Source organism: Salvelinus alpinus, chromosome 8 (genome assembly GCF_045679555.1).
Source record: "Salvelinus alpinus chromosome 8, SLU_Salpinus.1, whole genome shotgun sequence".
NCBI lineage: Eukaryota > Metazoa > Chordata > Actinopteri > Salmoniformes > Salmonidae > Salvelinus > Salvelinus alpinus.
Window position 1 is genome coordinate 73,421,330 of NC_092093.1, and position 17,596 is coordinate 73,438,925.

Sequence of the window (17,596 nt, forward strand, 5' to 3'; positions counted from 1 at the left end):
AGTGCAGTCGCAAAAACCATCAAGTACTATGATGAAACTGGCTCTCATGAGGACCGCCACAGGAAAGGAAGACCCAGAGTTACCTCTGCTGCAGAGGATAAGTTCATTAGAGTTACCAGCCTCAGAAATTGCAGCCCAAAAATATGCTTCACAGAGTTCAAGTAACAGACACATCTCAACATCAACTGTTCAGAGGAGACTGCGTGAACCGGACCTTCATGGTCAAATTGCTGCAAAGAAACCACTACTAAAGGACACCGATAAGAAGAATAGACTTGCTTGGTCCAAGAAACATGAGCAACAGACATTAGAGCGGTGGAAATTTGTCCTTTGGTCTGTTTGGTTCCAACTGCCGTGTCTTTGAGAGACGCGGTGTGGGTGAACGGATGATCTCTGCATGTATATTTCCCACTGTAAAGCATGGAGGAGGAGGTGCTATGGTGTGGGGGTGCTTTGCTGGTGACACTGTCTGTGATTTATTTAGAATTCAAGGCACACTTAACCAGCATAGCTACCACAGCATTCTGCAGAAATACGCCATCCCATCTGGTTTGGGCTTAGTGGCAGCATCATATGTTTTTCAACAGGACAATGACCCAACACTCAACACAGGCTGTGTAAGGGTTATTTTACCAAGACGGAGAGTGATGGAGTGATGCATCAGATGACCTGGCCTCCACAATCCCCGACCTCAACCAAATTGAGATGGTTTAGTATGAGTCGGACCGCAGAATGAAGGAAGACCAGTCAACAAGAGCTCAGCATAATATGGGAACTCCTTCAAGACTGTTGGAATAGCATTTCAGGTGAAGCTGGTTGAGAGAATGCCAAAAGTGTGCAAAGCTGTCATCTAGACAAAGGGTGGCTATTTGAAGAATCTCAAATATAAAGTAAATTTTGATTTGTTTAATACTTTTTTTGGTTACTATATGATTCCATATGTGTTATTTCATAGTTATTTCTACAATGTAGAAAATAGCAAAAATAAAGAAAAACCCTTGAATGGGTAGGTATTCTAAAACTGGTAGTGTATATTATAGTGTATTTAATGTTTTTAAATTTTTTAAGTTTACCCATGAAAATCATACCGCCCCCCCATTTTCTTCCACCTTTCCTGTTATGGTAAGAGGTTAACAATGGTGAGAGGTTAGCATGTTTTGGGATCATGATCTTTGTGCATCTGCAACTTTTTCACTCATTATTATTCATGATTCATTCATGATTATCTGTAATCATGGTAGCATTCACATTCTATTCTTATTTAAAATAAAGTGAATCCAAAATGACACAATAGGCCTACATTATTTACCATTCATATTGGGCTCAACATAATCTGAAACACAACCAAAAGATATTGCAAATGCATCCAAAAAGTTTGTAGAGTCACAAGCTTGATGTAGTCATTGCATGCTAGGGATATGGGACCAAATACTAAACTTTGACTGAATGTAATACACTACAAGCAAATGTGTCCAAATACTTATTACACCTTCAAATGGGGGGGAATAGCTAGATACATAAAGTGCTTTCATTTATAAATGGTACAACAGATAGCCTATATGAAAACACCCTCAAATAATAACCAACAAGGCCAAGGCAAGCTTATGTCTGTTGTATTGAACACTCCGTTTGCCATCAGCAGAGGACAGTGATCATGCAATGTGTGTAATATAGCCATGTGACATGACCATGTTTGATATAGGCACAATCCAGAGTCACATTAAATAACAAAACAAATCTCAATGGCCAAGTCAAATGATGAAGACTTCTTAATGGTAATTCATCAATTTAAAGCCACTATAAAATACAAAACAGTTGTACCACTATCTCTTAAAATGCTCTCGTCTTTAATAAACACAAAAAAGCATGACGCTGCATGAAACGAAACACGTTTTTTGTTCGACTATTTCCGCCTTATTCGACTATTTCCGCCACGGTCTCCAGTCCCTCCATTTTGTTTTCTGTTGTTGGCAAGAGAACATTGCAGAAAACTGTGTCGTTTAGAAGGATTTTCTGGCAATGGACGGGTATGTATAATCGGCCTTCTACGGAGCTTGTGTTTTCTTGAATGAATGCATCATGCGCGGCAATATATCGTTGATTAAAAGTGAAGTAGCTAACGTCAGATTCTAGCTAGGGTTTGTTTTAGCTAGCTAGCGTTACCTTAGCTTGGTTAGCTACTAGTAGCTACTAACTAACTCCTGGCTGACCAATGTCAGTGAACTGGGAGAGCGATGGCAAGTTAGCTTGACCTATTTAGCTAACGGTAGCTACGTAAACAAAGTATATTTTGTTTCCGAAACTGTTTAGTAGCCTGCTAATGTTAGCTAACTTACGTTAGGTAATACATAGCTGAATAATACATTGCACAGTCCAACGTTAGCTAACTAGCTCTGGATAGTATTCCATGCGAGGGTGTGTCGTCCTCGCTTGTGCGTTGATCATTCATTGAATCCTTTGTTGATCGGAAATCTAGCTAACTAGCTAACGTTAGCTAGCTATCAACTCAAAGTAGAAGTCGTCAACACCGTTTAACGTTAGCTAAAAATAAATCCTGGTTAACTTGAATTGCCATACATGTTTCCCCTTTTATATGTGGTCAGATAATCAACATGTTATAACTATGTGCTTGTGGAAAGAAACGTCTGGTTTTCTTTTTGTAGATAGCCACGGCACTAGCCAGCTAAGTTGCGCATCTTACCATGGGTAACGTTAGCTATCTGGCTAGCGTTTGCTAACTTCCTATGCTAGCTAGCAAGCTCGAATCTACTAGAACATACCGTTACTAACGTTAGCTTGTTGGGTGACTGTGCTGCACATAAAGTATCTGCTAATAACGTTACTGTTACTAGGTGACATTAGCTGGCTAGCTACCGTCTCTATCCCGCGAGTTAACTAACTAGCCAGTTGAACTGTAGCTAGCTAGATAAGCAGCATGCTCTGTATTGTGGAAAGATTATGCTTAGCTAATCAGTATATTCCCTCTCTTTTTCAGTATTGGAGATGTTGCAGTTGGCGTAAAGGTAAGCCTCAGTCCAGTGCCCTCTCTATGTCAATGGTTATAGATGCTTGGAAACATCTAAAATTCTCTCTCATTACTATGGCAATGCAAAACTCATTTTTCTTAACCAGCTTAGTTGTTACATTAGGCTAACTACATCCCGATTAACACATTGGTCAAGGTTTGCCTCCATCCAGTTTTAGACACCTATGTTATACTTTGTGGGCAGATACCTTACATGGGACACACAACTCAAATTTGCAACACACCCATTTACTACAATTAATACAAACTAAAGTCCTTTGTGTACATGGCACAGCTTTTCAAGTCAGAATCTGCACACAGAATCCTAAATGTAGCCTACTACTATTGAGAGAGCATGTGTTATTGGATAAGAAAGATGAGGCTACATTTCAAATTGTAATTTCTAGCTTTTATGATATTAGAACAACAGTAATTAAATAGGACCAACTTATGTCCATTCTGTTTAGGGAGAAAGGTGTTATTTTATAAATGCATCCTGATCCTGTACCCTCCTAACCCAGTTTGTTCAACAACCGCAGTTCCGTCTGGTGCAAAACAAAGTTAACTCTTCTGCTAAAGGAATGACTCTTAAAAACAAACAGTCCTTTGATAGTATTATTGGGCTTTGCCTCTGTGTTTTTCATCAATATTTAATGTCCAAAAGAAACTTTGCTTTGAGAAACATTCCCAGCCCTGGTGTGAGTTAGGTCTAGTTGTCACATTTTAAGTCAAAGACAACTTTATTATCTGGAATGTATTTGTGGACTCTGGCCCTATGGGAGCACTCCATATCTAATTTATCACATCTATAAAACATGTTGGCGATAAAGAACATTTCGTTCAAATTCACTCGCAGACAAAAGAGAAAAAAAGACTAAGACCCAGGCCTATTCTATAGTTGGGTCTGTAATGGCTCCAGGCCTCGTTGTCCCATCTGTCAGTTTTAGCGGTGCTCGGAGTACGTCAGCCAGCAACTGCAGCCCAGCGGACAGAGGACAGCTCCGAGCCTTCGGGGAGCGCTGGGGAGCTCCAGATGAAATGACATGTCTGATATCTTGAGACTCCATGAGATTAAACCGACCGACACTAGAAAAAAACCTAAATGAGAGGCGACTCTTGGTGTTATGTCCTCCCTCCGTTTCCTCAAACTGTCCAGAGAGAGAGCTATTTCATTGTGGTCTTTCAGGGGCTCTGCTCACTGCAAATGCAAGGTGTCTCTTCTTGGAGAGTCATGCCTTTATTTCACATTCACTCTTTCTCGCTCTTTGTTTCCTTTCTTTCTTTCTCCAGAGAGGATCAGATGAGCTGCTGTCAAGCAGTCTCTACAACAGTGGCTCTGACATGAGCAGTATCAGTGGTAAGTTAGTGTGGTCCTAAAAAAAAATATCTTCTCTTTGCCAGCCCTCTCTTAATGGAATTTGCATACGTCATTTGGTCGGTGTCCACCGGCATTAAAATAAATGAAAGGATTAATGAATGTTTGAAAGTTGAACGGCGGTATTAGTGGATGTCTTCCTCACGGGAGGTGTTTCAGTATCTGATAAACCTAGTGCGCCTCTGTAGGTGGGCACACACACACATGCTTGCATGTGATTGGAATAGAGATGCTGCCTGCTGTGCATTTCAATAGGCTATATCTCTTCAGAGCATTGCTGTAATGCCTTAGAGAGAAAATATAGTAGCCTGAGAAAGCTACTGTATTGCTCCCTTTATTCTTAATTTTCTTTTCCACAGGTCCAAATCCATATCTTGAAATCCTCAACATCAAATTTTGTCACATGCGGTACAACAGGTGTAGACCTTAATGTGAAATGCTTACTTTACAAGCCATTAACCAGCAATGCAGTTCAAGAAATGGAGTTAATAAAATGTTTTTTTTTTTAATCGCATCAAAAACTATCAAGAAAATTACATAACAGTAACAGGGCTATATACAGGGGGTGGGGGTTCAATGTAAATACTCCGTTTGGCCATTTTATTTATTGTTCAGCACTTATGGCTTGGGGGTAGAAGCTGTTGAGGGGCCTTTTGGTCCTAGACTTGGCGTTCCGGTACCGCTTGCCGTGCGGTAGCATAGGGAACCGTCTATGACCTGGGTGACGGGGGTCTTTGAAAATTTTTTTGGGCCTTCCTCTGACACTGCTTAGTGTATATAGGTCCTGGATGTCAGGAAGCTTGGCCCCGGTGAAGTACTGGGCCGTACGCACTGCCCCCTGTATCGCCTTGCGGTCAGATGCAGAACTTTGAGGATCTGGGGACCCATGCCCAATCATTTAAGTCTGCGGCGGGGGGAAAGGTGTTGCCGTGCCCCCTTCGCGTTTTTTCTTGTAACCCGGAATCAGGAGGATATAATTATGGTCAGATATGCCAAATGGAGAGCCTTGCGTGTCTGTGTGTGTGGAGTAAAGGTCATCCAGAGTTTTTATTTATTATTGTATATTTTTTCCCCCCTCTCCTTTGGTTGCACGTGTGACTTGCTGGTAGAAATGAGGTAAAGTGGTGGTGGTATTCTACCTTAGGCGAGCAATACCTCAAGACTTCTTTAATATTAGACACGAACCAGCAGTTATTGTCAAATAGACACACACCCCTGCCCCTCGTTTTACCAGATGTAGCTGCTCTGTCGAGGCACGGAGAAGCTAGCCAGCTCTGTGTTATCCGTGTCGTCGTTCAGCCACATCTCTTTGAAACATAAGATATTACCGTTTTTAATGTCCAGTTGGTAGTATAGTCTCATTCGTAGATCATCCGGTTTGTTTTCCAATGATTGCACGTTGGCCAATAATTTGGACTGTAGTAGTGGTTTACCTACTCGTCTGCAAATTCTTACAAGGCACCCCCCCTTTCCTCTGTCTTTTCTTCTATAGATGTAATCATCACTACAGACCCTGGTTCGATTCCAGGCTATATCACAATCATTCTGTGCGCCTTAAGTTGGTTGTGTGCGTTCTGGTGGGCAGATTGAGCGCAGAGCAGGAGACCAATTTACATTGTGACAAATAGACAATAAAAGTAATATTTTATTCTATCTAGATGGTACGTCCAACGGGAGTGACAGTAAAAAACTGAGAGTGGAAGACAGGATGGAGGCTCCTCCTTCTCGTGTGTTGCACATCAGAAAACTGCCCAACGAAACTTCAGAAACGGAGGTCATTGCCCTGGGGTTACCTTTCGGGAAGGTCACCAATATCCTGACTCTGAAGGGGAAAAACCAGGTGAGTGGGCCCAGACCAGTTCTGCAGCCGTTTTAGATTTTGTTCGCTGCCGGGTCCTGCCAAATGTCTATTTTTCAGTGAGTGGTCAGTGGGAGATGTTTGGCTCTTGCCCCTTAGATTCCTTTCTTTGTCTGAGTGATTCCTAATTGCCTGTGTTTTAATCCATTGGTATTCCTTCTCAAACTTGCCATTGGGATTTGAAAACATTGGCTGTGTTTGTCTGAAATTAATGTCATGGTCACATTGTTGAAGTTTTCATAGTGAATTGTTAAGTTTCCTTGCTTTGTGTCCCTGTATATTGTCTTATAATACAGAAATGTTTAAGTTCAGTTTAATTGAATATAACTGTATAATTTCTGTATCATAAGACTCCATAGAATGACATTGGGTATATATCCTAACAGAACTCTAATTTCTCTTTCTGTCCATTGGTCCTCAGGCTTTCTTGGAGCTGGGGACAGAGGAAGCGGCAATTACCATGGTCAACTACTACTCTACTGTGACACCGCATGTTCGTAACGTCCCCGTATTCATCCAGTACTCCAACCACAAAGAACTCAAAACAGACGCCGGAAACCAGCGGGCCCAGGCGGTCCTGCAGGCGGTGTCAGCGGTCCAAGGAGGCGGTACCCCTACATCGGGTTCAGATCTGGCTCTAACAGCTGCATCCAGCCCTGTGCTCAGAATAATCATCGACAACATGTTCTACCCAGTCACTCTGGATGTGTTGCAGCAGGTACCCTCACAACTTCACATTTTTGTGTCGGAGAGCAGATTTATGAATGCAATATACATTTTCTTGTGGGTATGCTCCATTTTTTTGTACATAGTTGACCACTACCTCGTCTGCCCTTATCTCGTTGCAGAAATTAGTTTATTTTTTGGTGGTTTAATATTATGTCTGATAGTAAAACATCAGGTATGTTGATGTATTTTAAACACATTTCCTGTTTTTCCGTCTGTTAGATCTTCTCAAAGTTCGGCACGGTCATGAAGATAATCACATTCACCAAGAACAATCAGTTCCAGGCCCTGCTGCAGTTCAACGACCCATCTACCGCACAGCAAGCCAAAATTGTGAGTAGTGATGATAATAAATACATAGGTATGATAGAGCGTTTTTCTAAGAACCACAGGGTAAGAGAGACTGTGATACCCCGAGCAGACCTCTCATAGCACTTCAAGAGTTCATAATTACGTTTTAGTAATTCGGCAGGCGCTCTTATCCAGAACGACTTTAGTGAGTGTATACATTTTCGTACTGGTCCCCTGTGGGAATCAAACCCCCAACCCTGGTGTTGCAAGTGCCATGCTCTACCAACTGGGCCACACGGGACCGTGAAATTAACTGAGTTGTACAATTTCATTACTCGTTGGTGTATTTGTACACTTCTCACCATTTATATTGTGAGAGCACTGCTGAGTAAGGTTTCCACGTGCAAATAAACCTGAAACTCGTTTCCATTCTTACTCAGGCCCTGGATGGTCAGAACATCTACAACTCGTGCTGCACGCTCCGCATCGATTACTCCAAGCTGGTCAACCTGAACGTCAAGTACAACAACGACAAGAGCCGTGACTACACCCGGCCAGAGCTCCCTGCAGGGGACGGACAGCCTGCCATGGACCCCAACATGGCTGCTGCCTTTCAAGGCAAGGACTCCAACTCTCTGCTTGGTAAGATCCCAGGTAGATCCCTCTCTTTTCCTTTCTCTTTCCTCTTAATGTCTTCTTTGGGGCTCTTGGGGTTGGGAGGTGTTGGAAGCTCAACACTGGTTAGGGGACTAGCTCTGCTTTCTATATCTCTGGTGTTGTGGGTCTATTTGTCTATCTCTGCTCATGTCTGTCAATTTCATCCATCTCCTATGTCCAGTAGGGTTGGGCGGTATCCAGATTTTCTGTACACGGTATTACCGGAGTTGCACACAAGGGGTGCTATTTAGATGTATTTATTTAACACAAAACATTTTAGGCAACAGGGATCTGTTGATCCGGGAGGGGATTGAATGTCTATGATGTAACGAAGAAGCTTGATCTTTATATATCCACTTGCAAGTTAGCAAACCAAATGCATAGCTTGAGACCTGAGCTGGATGTAATTTATTTGACACATTTTCTATTTCTTAAAGTTAGAATAAAAATAACTATATTTAATCTTTATTTAACTAGGCAAGTCAGTCATGAACAATTTCTTATTTACAATGACGGCCTACCCCAAACCAGGACGACACTGGGACAATTGTGCGCCGCCCTATGGGACTCCCAATCATGGCCGGATGTGATTCAGCCTGCATTCGAACCAGGGACTGTAGTAACGCCTCTTGCACTGAGATGCAGTGCCTTAGACCGCTGTGCCACTCGGGAGCCCACAGTGGCATTATAAGCAGTGGTATAGCTAACATTGTAAACCATACATTTACATTTTAGTAATTTAGCAGACACTCTTATTCAGTGACTTACGTAGTGGGTGCATGCATGTTTTAACTGATCCCCCATGGGAAATGAACCCACAACCCTGGCGTTGCAAGCGACACGCTCTACCAACTAAGTTATGCATCTGGGACGCCTGTATTTCGAGAATACACGGAATATCGCCCAAGCCTAATGTCCAGTGTCAGGTGGAATCACTCTTGCTGGACTGGTTGTGCCAGTTTTACCACAACCGGGGCTCTGGGTGGGTGGGGTTTGCACATCTTAGACCATTCCATTGGTCCTAAAGTGAAGTCTCCACCCACACTGGGCCCTGGGTGAGCCAAATGAGCCCTCGGGCTCTTGTTGGGTCTAAGTCCTGATCCCTCTAACCCAGTATTCTCCAACAGGTCGGCCGCGAACTAACAGTAGCTCGCAGCCCACCTGTGAGTAGCTTGCCATGCAATTCACATGTTCCCACCGCAAACTGTCATAAACAAATCAGACACCTCAAGCTCCCAGCTACTATCTAATCAACGCAACATTGACATTATCCCACCATAGTTAGTGTTAGCTTAAGCTTTTTAAGCCAATAGTGGCTATCTGTAATATTGCCCGTCTATCTGTGTGGTGTGTGCGTGAAGCCAGTTGATGTGATAACTGTCTTGTGGGTTGACAGAAATGTTTTCCTCAATCTCCTCAATTAACCGTTAACTGCAAAGTAGGCTTACCTGGCAGCAGTATATCATGAGTATGTATATCATTTGTATCTATAATTTGTTATTTGCAAACTTTGCCATGAAATGGGCAGCGGCAATGCAGAACCATCGCTATGCATGCACGTCGGCACATTCCTCACCCGCTAGATGCGCTATTAAAGGGAAATTGCACAAAAAATAGAGTACCAGTCAAGTTTGGACACCTACTCAGCATATTTCATTTATTTCATTTAAGTCATTTAGCAGACGCTCTTATCCAGAGCGACTTACAAATTGGAAAGTTCATACATATTCATCCTGGTACCCCCGTGGGAATTGAACCAACAACCCTGGCGTTGCAAGCGCCATGCTCTACCAACTGAGCCACACGGGACCATATGTGGGAACTCCTTCAAGGCTGTTGGAAAGCTGGTTGAGAGAATGCCAAGAGTGTGCAAAGCTGTCATCAAGGCAATAGTGGCTACTTTGAAGAATCTCAAATGTAAAATATATTTTGATTTAACTTTTTTTGGTTACTACATGATTCCATATGTGATATTTCATAGTTCTGTCTTCACTATTATTATACAATGTAGAAAATAGTCAAAATAAAGAAAAACCCTTGAATGAGTAGGTGTCCAAACTTTTGACTGGTACTGTTTTCTTCCAGACCCTAAGAAAACGTGTCCTGATGTGATTTAACCGTTGACATGGACGCAGAACATTCAATTTCCTGGTTTCTCTAGGAACAATTTTGAGAGTGAAAAACAAATCTAAGACCAAGACATAAAACTGAGAACATAATTTGGGAAGATATGAAATATTTATTTTAAAAAATCAGATTTTGCAAGGCCCCCCTTTGAGTTGTTTATGAACCATTATTTTACCAGCTATATTGACAGAACGCACTACTTTCTCTGGTACTCTAAGGACAGCGTAAAAAATAAATACAATGTAAAAAAATATATATATATATATTTCAACCCCTGCTCTAACCTCTGACCTCTCTCCAGGTGCCCTGAGCCCGCTGAATGCTGCGGCGGCGGCGGCTGCTGCTGCAGGGAGGGTGGCTCTGTCTGGTCACTCTGGCTCCAGCGGCGTGCTCCTGGCCTCCAACCTCAATGAAGAGGTCAGTACTGTTCTACCTTCCCATCCAGACATGGACCTAACCCCTCTCACACGCCTAACACACATGCTCTTGTTTCTATTGTCTATTGTCCTCTTTCCCTCTTTCTCGCTCTCTCTGCCTCCATGATGTCCAAGTCTGCCAGTGCAGACTGAGCCCCTCTCGCTCTCTTCAAAGACTAGGGGGGGAAAGGGGGAGGGGGGGGCTCTAGTTTTCTCTAAGCTTTCCTCTCTGGCTCATATGAAAGATCTTATGATGACTTTGTATTGTCTGAATCACTCTCACTGCTATTCTCTCCTTCCTTCTCATTTTGCCATACTGAACTGAAACGTAACCATCTCTTTCCTCTCTGCTCTCCTCTCCTAACTTGATCTCTCTGTCTGCCTGTCTCGTATGAAATCTCTATGGAGAGGATCTTATATTTCAGATACTATGACTCTGTTATTACTTCCCACACTCTCAACATGTATAGTACCAGTCAAAAGTTTGGACACCTACTCATTCAAGGGTTTTTCTTTATTTTTTACATTGTAGAATAATAGTGAAGACATCAAAACTATGAAATGACACGTATGGAATCATGTAGTAACCAAAAAAGTGTTAAACAAACCACCCTTTGCCTAGATGACAGCTTTGCACACTTGTGGCATTTTCTCAACCAGCTTAATGAGGAATGCTTTTCCAGCAGTCTTGAAGGAGTTCCCACATATGCTGAGCACTTGTTGGCTGCTTTTCCTTCACTCTGTGGTCCAACTCATCTCAAACAATCCAATTGGGATGAGGTCGGGTGATTGTGGAGGCCAGGTCATCTGATGCAGCACTCCATCACTCTCCCCTGTCAAATAGCTCTTACACAGCCTGGAGGTGTGTGTTGGGTCATTGTTCTGTTGAAAAACAAATTATAGTCCCACTAAGCGCAAACCAGATGGATTGTTTATTGCTGCAGAATGCTGTGGTCGCCATGCTGGTTAAGTGTGCCTTGAATTCTCAATAAAGCATCCCCACACCATCACACCACCTCCTCCATGCTTCACATGCGGAGAGCATCCGTTCACATACTCTGCGTCTCCCAAAGACACGGTGGTTGGAACCAAATATCTCAAATTTGGACTCATCAGACAAAAGGACCACCAGTCTAATGTCCATTGCACGTGTTTCTTGGCCCAAGCAAATCTCTTTTTATTGGTGTCCTTTGGTAGTGGTTTCTTTGCAGCAATTTGACCATGAAGGCTTGATGCACTCACGCCTCTGTTGATGTTGAGATGTGTCTGTTACTTGAACTCTGAAGCAAGTCCTCATGAGAGCCAGTTTCATCATAGTGCTTGATGGTTTTTGCGACTGAAATTTTTCGAATTGACTGACCATGTCTTAAAGACATGATGGACTGTCGTTTCTCTTTGCTTATTTGAGCTGTTCTTGCCATAATATGGACTTGGTCTTTTACCAAATACGGCTATCTTCTGTATACCACCCCTACCTTGTCACAACACAAGTGATTGGCTCAAACGCATTAAGAAGAAAAGAAATTCCACAAATTAACTGCCACACCTGTTAAATGAAATGCTTTCCAGTTGACTACCTCATGACGCTGGTTGAGAGAATGCCAAGGGTGGCTACTTTGAACAATTTTAAATATTAAATATATTTCGATTTTGTTTTAACACTTTTTTTGGTTGCTATTATTCTACAATGGAGAAAATAGTAAAAATAAAGGGATAACCCTTGAGTTGCTATGTCCAGACCTTTGACTGGTACTGGTCTGTGGGGCCAAACATGATTGCTGAATGCCATAACTCAGGTGGTTTCATGTCTGTTGTCTCAAGATTTGAGTGCATGGTCTTTGGACAAATTTGATTCACTTCATACTCTTTAACACATTTCATCTGAAATCTCCTTGGCCCCGTTTTTAAAAAAGTTATCCATCTGGATTTTGCCTATCGGATAGGATTAAATGCATAGAAATAGAACAGACCAATTATTGACTTGAATGGGAATTCCCGTTCTATTTAATCCTATCCGGATAGATACCTTTTGAAACTGGGCCCTGAGCTTCAAGCTTTAGCCCTACTGCATGTACTCTGTTTCTTCATTGCGAGGCTATTACTCCTATGATTATGGTGTGATTATGATTTGACATTGAATGTACCTTACCCATGTTTGTCCAGGGGGTGATTACATTTGGCACAATTTATTTGCTTGTTTAGTTCTGACTAAGTACATGAACCGGCCATTTTCTGACCAAACTCCTGCATTTCCAGTGTACTGACCTGTATTTATTTTTGTCCCCCTCCCTCACTTTGTTTTAATATTTGCATTTGCTCCTCCTCCCTCCCACCCCTCTCTCTCTATCTCTCTCTCTATATCTCTCTCGCTCTCCCCCATCTATTCCCCTTGCTTCATCCATCACTGTAACCCCACTGTTCATGATTGGTGCTTGAACAAAACCAACCCGTTCCCTTGGACCAACCTTATCCCCAAATTAACTGAACCATACTCCATGACCACCTTCACCATTCTACGGGAAACCACCCTCCTCCGTTATGGATGATCTGTCCATCTCCGCTACGCTCTCTACCTCCGCTCCGACTCTTCTACCTCTCTACCTGTCTTCCGCTGCTTGCTCTTCTCTCCTTCTAAAGATGGTTACGCCCCAAAGTCTGTTTACTCTCTTCGGTATGTTATTGTTAGCTCTCTACCGCTCTCTTCTTTTGTTGTTGCTTATTTCTGTTGAGACATTTTAATTTTATTTCCTTACACTGTAACTGGTTTGGCTTGTAGTTTTTAGGAATAGGTTATTCTGTTACATTGGTTTGGTTATCTCTCTCAATCTCTCGTTTCGGCTATTGAAATTGATCCATCCATAGATTTGTTCAAATGCATGGTAAATTGATTTGGCATGTACTGTAGTTTGATTGGCTAAACATCTCACAGAGCTTGTTAACTTCTCTATTTGATGGTTTCTCTGTCTGACCTTTACAGACACACGCCTCCATTTAATTCTGATGAATGATCTCAAGCCTACTGTCTCTATCTAGCCCCTTTCTCTCTCTGTCTTGCCTAAACCTTCCCTCTTTCTCCAGCGCTAACTGTTTTCCTCACTGTCTCCTCTTCCTCCTCGCCCTCCTCTCGTCTGCTCATGGCTTTAACACAGGGGTCTATGGGGACACCCAGAGGGTGAAGATTCTTTACAATAAGAAGGACAGTGCTCTGATACAGATGGCCGATGCCAGTCAAGCCCAGCTAGGTAAGATTCTCCTCCATTTCCCCAACTGTCAACTCTCATGTTAACCGGCTGACTTAAAAATGATTTTAAATATTATTCCGTTTCCCATGTTCTCAAGTGGCAAATAAGAATATTTGTTTTATTTTCCTGATGTAAACTGGATAAATAAATGTTAAATGAACTAAAATTGGATCGGATAAACGTCCTCACATGGGCATTTGTTTTCGGGAACATTACAGCTGGATAAAACAAACCATACACACTTAATACAAATCCAATCTGCTTCCAGCGATGAGTCACCTGAACGGTCAGAAGATGTATGGGAAGGTCATCAGGGTGGCTCTGTCCAAGCACACCTCAGTGCAGCTGCCCAGGGATGGACTGGATGACCAGGGCCTTACCAAGGACTTCACCAACTCCCCCCTGCACCGCTTCAAGAAGCCCGGCTCCAAGAACTTTCAGAACATCTTCCCTCCCTCCACCACCCTCCACCTCTCCAACATCCCGTAAGTCTATGTCATGGCCCCTAGACTAGACACTCAGTTGTCTATATTGGCTCATAATGGTTATTGTTGGGATTTGGACATGGTAAGCAGCTCCTGCATCGGTCTGTTAGTGTAGCCCCTGATCCAAGGTCAGTTTTGCGGTTTCTCACTCAACGGATTTTGGGGAGGGTAATCTGATCCCAGATCTGTGGTAAGGGCAACGTCTATACCTGGAAAGAAAGTAAAGGGAACCCTATGGTCTGGGTTGGCTGTCTTTTGTTGGAATGCTAAGTTCACGTGTTTCGACAGAACGGACGTAACTGAAGAAGACCTGAGACTACTGTTCTCCAACGCCGGGGGCACTGTGAACGCATTCAAGTTTTTCCAGTAAGTATTTTTTTCTCCTTACCGCTATAATAACGTAACTGCGCTACAGTTGTTCTTGATTTGGTTGTGAATTAATTTCTTTGGCTCTGTGGCTAGCTGCAGGGTGCTACACTGACTGACCCTGTGTAACTCAAATATGTGCATGTTTGTGTGTTCTGTGGGCTTTTTGAGAGCAGAGGATAATATCAATTCTTCTTCCCAGGGATCACAAAATGGCGCTGCTCCAGATGTCGACGGTGGAAGAGGCCATCCAGGGTCTGATCGACCTCCACAACTACAACATGGGTGACAACCACCACCTGAGAGTGTCCTTCTCCAAATCCTCCATCTAAACCAGCATAATGATCCTCCACAACATCCATCGCTTTCTGTTTCCAAATGGCTTTTGGCTGCCGTTCGTTTATCCTGTTCACTCTTTCCGGACTGGGGGACCACATTTTGACCTCATTGTAGTTCTTTCTATTTTTTCTTTCTACGTGTTATCAGTCATTCCTTCAGAGAGAACCAGAAACTAAAATGTGTATTAAAAAAAATAAGTTGTTGTACTTGTATGTTTTGGAGGACATTTTACCCCCTTCACCTAACCCCTGTGTAAGTCCCATATTCCATTTGTATGATAGGCAAACCATTTCCTTTTTCCATCTTCTTATTATGAAGGGTGGATAAATGGACTTTGGCGTCTATTATGATTAGTTACATAAGATATGTGCCTTACCTGACAATATCAACTTTTTACATTTAAATATTTACACGAATCCCTGCAGTCAGATTTTGAGGCACATTAATTTTGATGTGTAAGATTTGTTTAAAACATGATTTATGTTCTCCCATGTGACTGTGCAGTTTGAACTTCTGCCACCCAAAAAGCTTCTCCTTTTCAGTTGCAGGTGTTGAATTTGTGCAGGATTTTATTTAGTTAAAGTCACTATAGTTGTTGTGGAGTGGGGAACCATATGAGATTGAAGTTGAATTAGTCTTTTTACAACCATTTTTTGTGCTAATTTGGACAACCATGCTTGAGGTTTCTTGCGAACAGACAACCAACAATGCAGATTTAATCCAAGTTTCCATCTGTGTGATCATTTTAACTGTTTTTGTTTCCACAAGTCATCCATTTACTAAAATAGTCAATGTTGCTGTTCTTTAGATGTTAGTTTTCCTTACCTCTTTTTTTTTTTTAAATGTACAATGGTAGAAGTTGAGTGGTTTCCTAAGCATGTACTGCCTGGTCTAGTTATTGGAATTAAAAGTTGGTAGTACTTTATTCATTTGAACTGTACTTCATAACTGTCATTGTCCTACAGATGATGAAACAAATGTCATGGCAATATTATGAAGTACAGTTCCAATAAAGTGTTACAAAAAATCTGCTGTTGCATGCGTTGGAAGAGGCTAATAGAAGAGTATCTGTAGTGACGTCAACGTGTTGCAGTTTACTGATGAAGTTTGGGACCAAAGTGTATGTGCCTTAGTTTTAATTTACATCGCATCGCCAAGGAAAGGAACAATATTTTAGTGAACCGCTGATATATTTTGTATATCTGAACAAATAAGATACAGGACCTGATTCAGAATCAACAACCTTCATTCCTTCTATGGTTATTTTAAGCTGATATACATGTAATACCCACAATTGTTTGATGAATCCCACAACCTCAACTTTCTAGAAAACGAGATTCTGTTTTTCAAGAGAAGTCATGTATATTTTCTATCAGTTACATTTTTACAGCTCTAGAAATGTAATATTCAGATATAGTTTGGAAGCGGCACAATTAAAATAATTTTCTAACAAAGTCGGGAGATTTGGTCTGACTTAGTAGTTTTGAGATTTTTTTCTTCTCCACTTTATCTTCTCTCTTGTGTGTACTTTGCTTTACCTGTGTAGCATGGTCAATAAACTCTTCTGTAGGTCTGTATTCACCTCTTCTGTCTCTGTCTACAGCTTGCTCATCTTTCTTCTCCGGTCTCACTTCACTAGGTTTCTGATATCAGTTATATTTTGTCCCAGGGTGGGAAAGGAAAGGCACCAAAACAAATGGGGATACTAAAGCTCAAAATAGGCCTAATTCAATTATCTGAACAAAATAAATGAACAATTTGAAGTTTGCTTCTGGCAGATTAAACCCCCTGGTTTTGAACTTGTTCTGTCTCCTCTTCCTGTAGATCTAATACACTAACCAGTCTCTGGGGCGCACACTGTTTTAAATCCATATATAGTCTTCTCTTTCTGCTCTGTAGGGGCATCTGTCACTAAATGCTCATAACCACTGGAATTAGCTACATATTGCACTAATCCAATGCCACCATTTTATCTAGACCTTACGCTCCAACTAACATGCTGTGTGTGGGTAGACTGTCACTTACTACCATCTCTGGAGTAATCTGTGTAATATCATTCCATTCTGAGGCCATAGGGGGGGAAAGCATGTCTAACATCCATTGACCAATAACTCATGTTTCTGGTCATGAAATGTTTTAATGTCTAGTCTATGGCAGTCTGTTTATTATAGTCTCAACGCATTTCTCTACTTGACCAGTGGCTGCTGTGTTTGCAGTGGCGTTATTGAGTCAGTTCATTGGCATGGGCTGTACAATGATGGACGCCCTGTCTGTGACTGTCTGATGAAGACGATTCTCCAGCCCCGCTCTGGAGTTGAACCGCGGGGCCGGTGTGATTCATCATGGCCTAGTCCTAGATTGACTACCACCATACCGGTACTCCCAGTCCACGCTGCTGTTATTTTGCACACTTAAATGAAAGCGCTTGTGTTCTCCATCTACCTTTATAAACAGAAAATACATGATAAATCAGCGAGCGGACGACCCAGACCGAATCAATAGCTCGTCTAGCCCCAATGCATCACGAGACATCTGTATCCACTCTCCATCACCCAGTCAACAAGACGGGAGCTGTTCTATTTTTTTCCCCCACTGAAAGGTGTGGCTAAGAAGTTCTTGTTGGAGTTGAATATAGTGTTACTCTGTCCTGTGCAAGTTCCAATTATGTCCAAATGTTTCTGTTGTCAGT

The 17,596-nt window shown here is 42.1% G+C and overlaps 1 protein-coding gene across 2 annotated transcripts; it reads left to right on the top strand.

Annotated features, from left to right (window-relative positions):
• The first annotated feature begins 1,932 nt into the window (after positions 1-1,932).
• Positions 1,933-16,484, top strand: ptbp2a (polypyrimidine tract binding protein 2a). 2 transcript variants are annotated; one of them, XM_071415016.1, is made up of 13 exons: positions 1,933-2,027; positions 2,996-3,023; positions 4,316-4,382; positions 6,059-6,240; positions 6,680-6,976; positions 7,207-7,317; positions 7,716-7,929; positions 10,361-10,476; positions 13,113-13,146; positions 13,625-13,717; positions 13,986-14,202; positions 14,491-14,568; positions 14,771-16,484. In XM_071415016.1, exons 1-13 carry the CDS (start codon positions 2,020-2,022, stop codon positions 14,898-14,900), a joined length of 1,575 nt encoding a protein of 524 aa, XP_071271117.1. In that variant the 5' UTR covers positions 1,933-2,019; the 3' UTR covers positions 14,901-16,484. The 2 variants fall into 2 exon arrangements, with proteins under 2 accessions (XP_071271117.1, XP_071271118.1); XM_071415017.1 differs by having other exon boundaries at positions 7,716-7,917.
• The last annotated feature ends 1,112 nt before the right edge of the window (positions 16,485-17,596 follow it).